Below are 7009 nucleotides of genomic sequence, written 5' to 3'. Positions count from 1 at the left end.
ACACTGTTCCCCCCACCCTGGTGATTCCCTGAGACCCTGCCCCACCACTTTGTGAGCCCACCCAACCTGTTTCCAGTGGCTTTTCCATACAAATGGCCTGTCTTGACTCTTGCTTCAGACTTTCCTAAAATCTCTCAATCAAACAGCATCTAACTTCAGTGGCCATGGGCAGAGCACAGGCCTTGGCTGACCGTGGTCCGTACCCCCTTGGAGGCCCCCCTGGAGTTCACTTGGTGGACAGCTTCAGACCATATCTAAGCACCACCCAACCACCTTCACAAGCCACACATTTGAGGGGTGAACTCAGCAGGCACCAGAGCCCCACTGAAACATGTACTGATCCTCCACAGTGGTCGCAGCCAGTACTTGCAACTGATGGGCTTTGATGAGGCTGCCAAAATAAGGAGACAAAGAAGTATATTCCAAGTGAAAGAAAAGAACAAAAATCCAGAAAAGGAACTAAAAGTGGAGACAAGCAATTTACTAGATGCAAAGTTCAAAACACTGGTTATGCCTGGCTGGTGTGGTTCAGCGGTTAACCAGGAGGTCACAGTTTCATTCCTGGTCAGGGTACATGCCCAGGTTGTGGGCTTGGTCCACAGTAGGAGAGCATGCAGAAGGCAGCCAATCACTGATTCTCTCTCATCATTGTTTCTATCTCTCCCTCTCTGAAATCAATACAAATATATTTTTAAAAACACCACACTGGTTATAAGGATGCTCAATGAACTTAGTAAGAACCTCAACAGCATAAAGAAGGATGTGGAAACCATAAAGAAGAACCATCAGAAATGAAGAATACACTAACTGAAGTAAAGAATAATTTATAGGAACTAAATAGTAGAGTAGATAAAACCAAGAATCAAATTGGTGATTTGGAGTTTAAGGAAGCAAAAAACAGCTAATCAGAATAGCAGGTTCAAAGAATCCAAAAAAATGAGAATAATGTAAGGAGTCTCTGGGACAACTTAGTGTACCAACATTTGCATCATGGGGGTGACAGAAGGAGAAGAGAGAGAGAGCAAGAACTTGGAAACCTTTAATATATATAAATTAATTTCAGAAAGGAAGGGAGAGGGAGAGATAGAAACATCAATGATGAGAGAGAATCATTGATCAGCTGTCTCCTGTACACCCTATACTGGGGTTTGAGCCTGCAACCTGGGCATGTGCCCTGATGGGGAAGTCTAACCATGATTCATAGGTCGACACTCAACATTGAGCCACATCGGCCAGGCTGAAAACCCATTTGAAAAAATGACAGAAAACGTCCCTAACCTGGTGAAGAAAATAGACATAGAAGTCCATGAAGTGCAGAGAATACCCAACAAGATGAACCCAAAGAGACCCACACCAAAACCCTTTATAATTAAAATGCCAAAAGTTAAAGACAAAGAGAGAATCTTAAAAGCAGCAAGAGAAAAGAAGTTAGTTACCTACAAGGGAGTATCCATATGACTATCAGCTGATTTCTCAGCAGAAACTTTGCAGGTCAGAAGGGAGTAGCAAGAAATATTCAAAGTGATGAATAGTAAGGACCTACAACCAAGATTACTCTACTCAGCAAAGCTATTGTTTAGAATAGAAGGGCATATAAAGAACTTCCCAGATAAGCAAAAGCTAAAGGAGTTCATCACCACCAAACCAATACCACATGAAATGTTGAAAGGTCTTCATGAAGAAGAATAAAGAGGAGGAGGAGGAGGAGGAGGAGGAGGAGGAGGAGGAGGAGGAGGCAACTTATCAAAATATGAACAATAAAATGGCAATAAATATATATCTATCAACAATTGAATCTAAAAAAACACACAAAATAAATGAACAAGCAGAACAGAAACAGACTCAGACACAGAGAACATTTCAATGAGAGGGGCGTTTGGGGGTAGGGGTGAAAAGGTGAAGGGATTAAGAAGTACAAATTGGTAGTAACAGAACAGTCAGAGGGATCAAGTCTGCCACCTGGGCTTGTGCCCTGACTGGGAATTGAACCATGACCTTCTGGTTCATAGGTCGATGCTCAACCACTGAGCCACACCAGCCAGATTAAAAGGCTTTAATGTAGAAAATTAAAGGTTTATAAAACTGTTGGAAGTGCTGGAGGAGTGATATCTCAGTTTGTACTTGGAGTGATCCTCAAAAGGTCACCTATAAGTGGCTACAAATGAGAAGCTCACATAATTATCATTGTCATGTGTCCCCAACCTAATTGTAAAGAAGACTGTGATTAATATGGATTCAGTTTGTGTCCCGAGCACAGAAGGGTGAAAGCAGTGGAGGGCATTCAGAGTGATATTGGAGCTGCGCAGCACAGCCTCCTATTGTTTCTACCCCCCTCCCCCCACCCCCATCCATTCTTCTCTTCTTCCTGAGAAAGACAGCTTTTTCAAGCTGGGAATATAGTCATCGGCATAAAGACTACATTTTCCAGCCTCCTTTCCAGCTATGTGTAGCCATATGACTACGTTCTGGCCAATGGGATGTCAGTAAAGTGTTAAGAAAAATTTCTGTGATGTGCCTTTAAAGGGAGTGAACATGCCCTTCTTTTCCTTCTTCCTGCTGGCTAAGAAGTGGACTTGATGGAGGAGCTGCAGCAGCTGAACCTCAGACATGAGCCTCTGCAGGGTCTCAGCAGAGCTGCTGGGGAGGAGGGACAATAGTGCAACAAGACAAAAGGAGCCCTGGTTGGCTTGTTTCCATCAGAAATAAAATTCCATTTTGTTTAGGCTCTTCTCTCCCACTCACCCCCACCCCCTTTTGTCATTGTACCTGAGCCTGATCCTATGTAATACAAACTAAATCTGGGGGAAAAAGAAAGAAAAGAATATAAGTTCACCAAGGAATAGAATATTTCACAGAGGAACAGCATGTGCAAAGGCTCGGAGTTCTGAAAGAGGTGGTGTGCTCAGGAAATGCCAGGGGCTTTGTGTGGCAGGAGATGACATGGAAGTGGGTTGGATGAGCCACAGCAGAGGATGGACCAATCAGGCAGGACTGTGGCAGACAGAGCCTCTGGAGGCTGAGTGTGATTAAGGTGAGAGACAAGGGGAGTGTGATGCGATTGGTGGTGGAAATAGGGAGAGGGGATCCGTTCAAGACACAGGAGCAAAACTCAGGAGTTTATTTACTATTTTTTAAAAATATATTTTATTGATTTCAGAGAGGAAGGGAGAGGGAGAGATTGAAACATCAATGATGAGAGAGAATCATTGACTGGCTGCCTCCTGCATGCCCCCTACTGGAGATTGAGCCCGAAACCCAGGCATGTGCCCTTGACAGGAATCGAACCTGGGACCCTTCAGTCTGCAGGCTGACGTTCTATCCATTGAGCCAAAACAGCAAAGGCAAAACTCAGGAGTTTATAAGTGTGGGTGTAAGTATACGGAGTGGACAAGGCATCAGAGAAGGCCTGAGCTTCCTGGCTCCCCTCCTCAGAGGCCTGTGGGTAAAGGCCAGCCTCTCCCCTGAAGGAGAAGCCTACTCTTGACCCAATTCTTTGGGCCCAGAGTCCCTGGTCCAGGTTCTGCCTCTCACCACCTCCTCTTCTCCCCCCTGACTTCCTGCTTGTTCCAGGATTATTTCATGAAGGGGAGGTGCGAGGGTCTTTGCCCTGTGAATGCTGACTCTCCCATCTGCCCAGGAGCCTGTAGGGGAGCTGCCAAGGCTGCTAGGGTCAGGCGGGCAGCTGGCCACTGCCCCTGGCTGGCTGGGCACAGTGCCTCCGGGCAGTTGAGTAAGAGTGGGCTCCAGCAGACAAACAGGCATGTATCTATCTCTGGGCCAGCCAGTTGTGAGTGGGCAGGTTGGAGGTTAAAGGGTTTGGGGTGAACTGGGTGAGGATTTGGGCCACTCCTTGTAAACTTTCCAAGAAGCCCTAATCCACTGGGACAGCCCCTGAGATGGGGGCACTCATTAACCCTGTGGGTGCCAGGAAAGGGCAGGAGGTGAGCACTGGGAGGCCGCTGAGGTCATCTTTCTTTGAACTTCCACGTGATATTTACTCAAAGGAATTGCTGCCAGAGGCCCAGGCCCTGGAATATAAAGCCGAATGTCTGCCCTCTGTGCCCAGAACTGAGCAGGTGAGCTGCTGGGGCAGAGGGCGGAGGGCAAGGGGGACAGAGTCCCCTGGAGGACTGCAGGGTCTCAGCAGAGCTGGGGGTAAGGAGGGACCAGACCCACGTGGAGCACCACGTGGCAGAGCTGCTTCTTGCCCTGGGCATGCCTCTGCTCCCAGCCACCCACGGGGACCGGAAGAGGGGGGTGAGGGCCAGCAGCCCTCCCCTAGGAAGCTCTTCTGGGGCCTGGCTGGGGAGGAGGAGGGGGAGCCTTTACAAAACAGTTAGAGCTCCACCTCCTTGAGCTCTTTCCCTCCCCTGGGAAAGACACCCTTCTCTTCCCAGCCACACTCACCTGCCTCCATCCTGTCACCACGAGCTCCTACAGTCAGTCCTCAGGGCTCTGAGCTCCCTACGCTCCAGGGAAGTGTTCACAGACTTGGGGCAGGCTGACCCTGGGACTGACACCTGGGAGATGTCCCTGTCTTTGCTTCCTCACCTTAACCAGGCCTCCCCGGCCTTCCTTCTCAAGACAGGCAATGGCCCGCATGACTGCAGCCCTGGCCTGGGCGCTGGCACTCCTCTCAGGTGGGTCTCCCCCCTGGCAGGGGTGAGGAGGTGAGGTGGAGGCTGGCCGGAGGCCCGCACTCACCCCTGCCTTTCCACAGCGTTTCCCACCGCCGAGGCGCGGAAAGGCCTCAGAGTGGACTCCGGTCAGAGCAGCGGGGACAAGGGCAGGGTGGAGCAGACCCAGCAGCAGAAGCTGGCCCGGGAGTCCGCGTGAGTGCCCGGGCAAGGGGCACGGGGAAGGGAGGAGACAGGCTGTGGGATGATGGCTGCCTCTGACTCCTCAACCCGCGGTCTGCTCCTGCTGCGGAGCAGAGGAAGCAAGCTGCCAGCTCCCCTCACCCCCGAAATCCTGGCCTTCCTGGCTGTGCGCCCTGGCCGGCGGCCCCGCCCCACTCTGACCTGGCTGTGGCTGTTGCCCCCTGGCCCGCTGCGGCGTGGGAGCTGGAGGGGAGAGGACCCACTGCGTCCCCAGAGGCTCTGTGCCCCCTCGGGCGGTGCGGGTCTGCGGGTCTGCGGGTCTGCGGGTCTGCGGGTCTGCGGGTCTGCGGGTCTGCGGGTCTGGATCTGCAAGGGCAGTGCCTGTGTGCGGACGGGCGGCCCGAGGCTGGGATAGCGCCCTTGGTTTCCCCATTAGATCAGTGGGCGAAGCCTCTGGGGCAAAGCAGAGGTGGGGCCTGCAGTCTGCCGCCTGACCTCTGACCTCTTCCCCAGGAGCCTGAAAGGCAGCCTTGAGCAAGACCTCCACAACATGGACAAGCTCCTGGAGAAGCTGGGCCCTCTGAGTGGGCAGGGGAGCGCCCCTCCCGGGCTCCCACCCGACCCCGAGGGCCTGCGGCGGCAGCTGCAGGAGGAGCTGGAGGAGGTGAGCGCGCGCCTGGAGCCCTACATGGCGGAGGCGCACGCGCGCGTGGGCTGGAACCTGGAGGGCCTGCGGCGGCGCTTGGAGCCCTACACCAGCGCCCTGATGGAGCAGGTGGCCCTGCGCGTGCAGGAGCTGCAGGAGCAGCTGCGCGTGGTCAGCGAGGACACCAAGGCCCAGCTGCTGGGCGGCGTGGCCGAGGCGCGGGACCTGCTGCAGGAGCTGCAGAGCAGCCTGGTGCACCACACCGGCCGCATCAAGCAGCTGTTCCACCCGTACGCCGAGCGCCTGGTGAGCGGCATCGGGCAGCACGTGCAGGAGCTACACCGCAGCGTGGCCCCGCACACCGTGGCCAGCCCCGCGCGCCTCAGCCGCTGCGTGCAGCTGCTCTCGCACAAGCTCACGCTCAAGGCCAAGGCCCTGCACGCGGGCATCCAACAGAACCTGGACCATCTGCGCGAAGAGCTCAGCGCCTATGCCCGAACGGGCGGGGAAGGGGCCCACCCGGACCCCCAGGCGCTGTCCCAGGAGGTGCGCCAGCGCCTGCAGGCTTTCCGCCAAGACACTTTCCTGCAGATCGCCGCCTTCACCCGCGCCATCGACCAGGAGACAGAGGAGGTCCAGCAGCAGCTGGCACCGCCCCCACCGAGCCACAGCGCCTTCGCCCCCGAGTTCCTCCCCGCGGACAGCGGCAAGGCCCGGAGCAGGCTGCAGGCCCGTCTGGACGACCTGTGGGAAGACATAAACTACAGCCTTCGTGACCATGATCTGGGCTATGGAGAGGAGCCCTGAGGGCCTGTTTGTCCGGGCCCACTTCCCAGCTCCTTGTTCAGGGAGCCCCAAGCATGGTTCAGTCCTCGACAGTGGCCTACTGGGCAGAGGGTGGAGGGCCCTGCAGGATGGGTGAGGCCACCGAAGGGGCAGTTGTCCCTTGCCTACCCCGCCTCCTGCGAGTGAGTCCCCGACCCGGATGCATTACACTCACCAGGATTTGCGAACCTGGCTTCCCGTGCTCATTTGGGAGTCCTCCCGAGTTGCCCCATTCGGTGCTGGCGGGAGTGGGAAGGGAGACAGGCGCTCTATGCGGGGAAATTAAGTGCCAGCCCGTGGCCATGGTGCTGGAAGCCTGTCTCTTCAGGCCCGGGCTTGGCTGCAACCACTCTGGCCCCTGGTGGCCACTACTGCCGCTGTCCCGAGAGCAGCTCCTCTCCCCAGGGCTGCCACGACAGCTTCTGTTGGGGGAGAGAAAGGAGAAAGGAGGAGAATGTGAGGAGAGAGTATGTGACTGTGTGTGTGTGTATCCCTGCGCGCTCTGATGCTGGTGGGTACAAATGGTGGGAGTTGTAATGGGAGGGAGCAGGGCCCATATTTTCTTACATAGCTCTGCTTTTAAACAGCCGCCCACGCCTCCAAACTGTGGGGGCTTCCTAAACCCTCTGGAGAGTCTACGAGGTGCCCTCCCCATCTCTGACGCTCAGACTGAAGCCTAGACTTCTGACTCCATTGAAATAGATGTTTATAATGGAAA

General features: G+C 54.5%; 1 protein-coding gene across 1 annotated transcript; it reads left to right on the top strand.

Moving 5' to 3' along the window:
• Positions 1 to 4408: 4408 nt before the first annotated feature.
• APOA5 (apolipoprotein A5) lies at positions 4409 to 7009 on the top strand. The gene is made up of 3 exons (XM_070426953.1): positions 4409 to 4640; positions 4721 to 4832; positions 5334 to 7009. Exons 1-3 carry the CDS (start codon positions 4592 to 4594, stop codon positions 6271 to 6273), a joined length of 1101 nt encoding a protein of 366 aa, XP_070283054.1. The 5' UTR covers positions 4409 to 4591; the 3' UTR covers positions 6274 to 7009.

Source organism: Myotis yumanensis, unplaced genomic scaffold (genome assembly GCF_028538775.1).
Source record: "Myotis yumanensis isolate MYYU_CA2020_CCGP unplaced genomic scaffold, mMyoYum1.0.hap1 SCAF_10, whole genome shotgun sequence".
Lineage (NCBI taxonomy): Eukaryota > Metazoa > Chordata > Mammalia > Chiroptera > Vespertilionidae > Myotis > Myotis yumanensis.
This window is presented reverse-complemented; position numbering and strand designations above follow the sequence as displayed.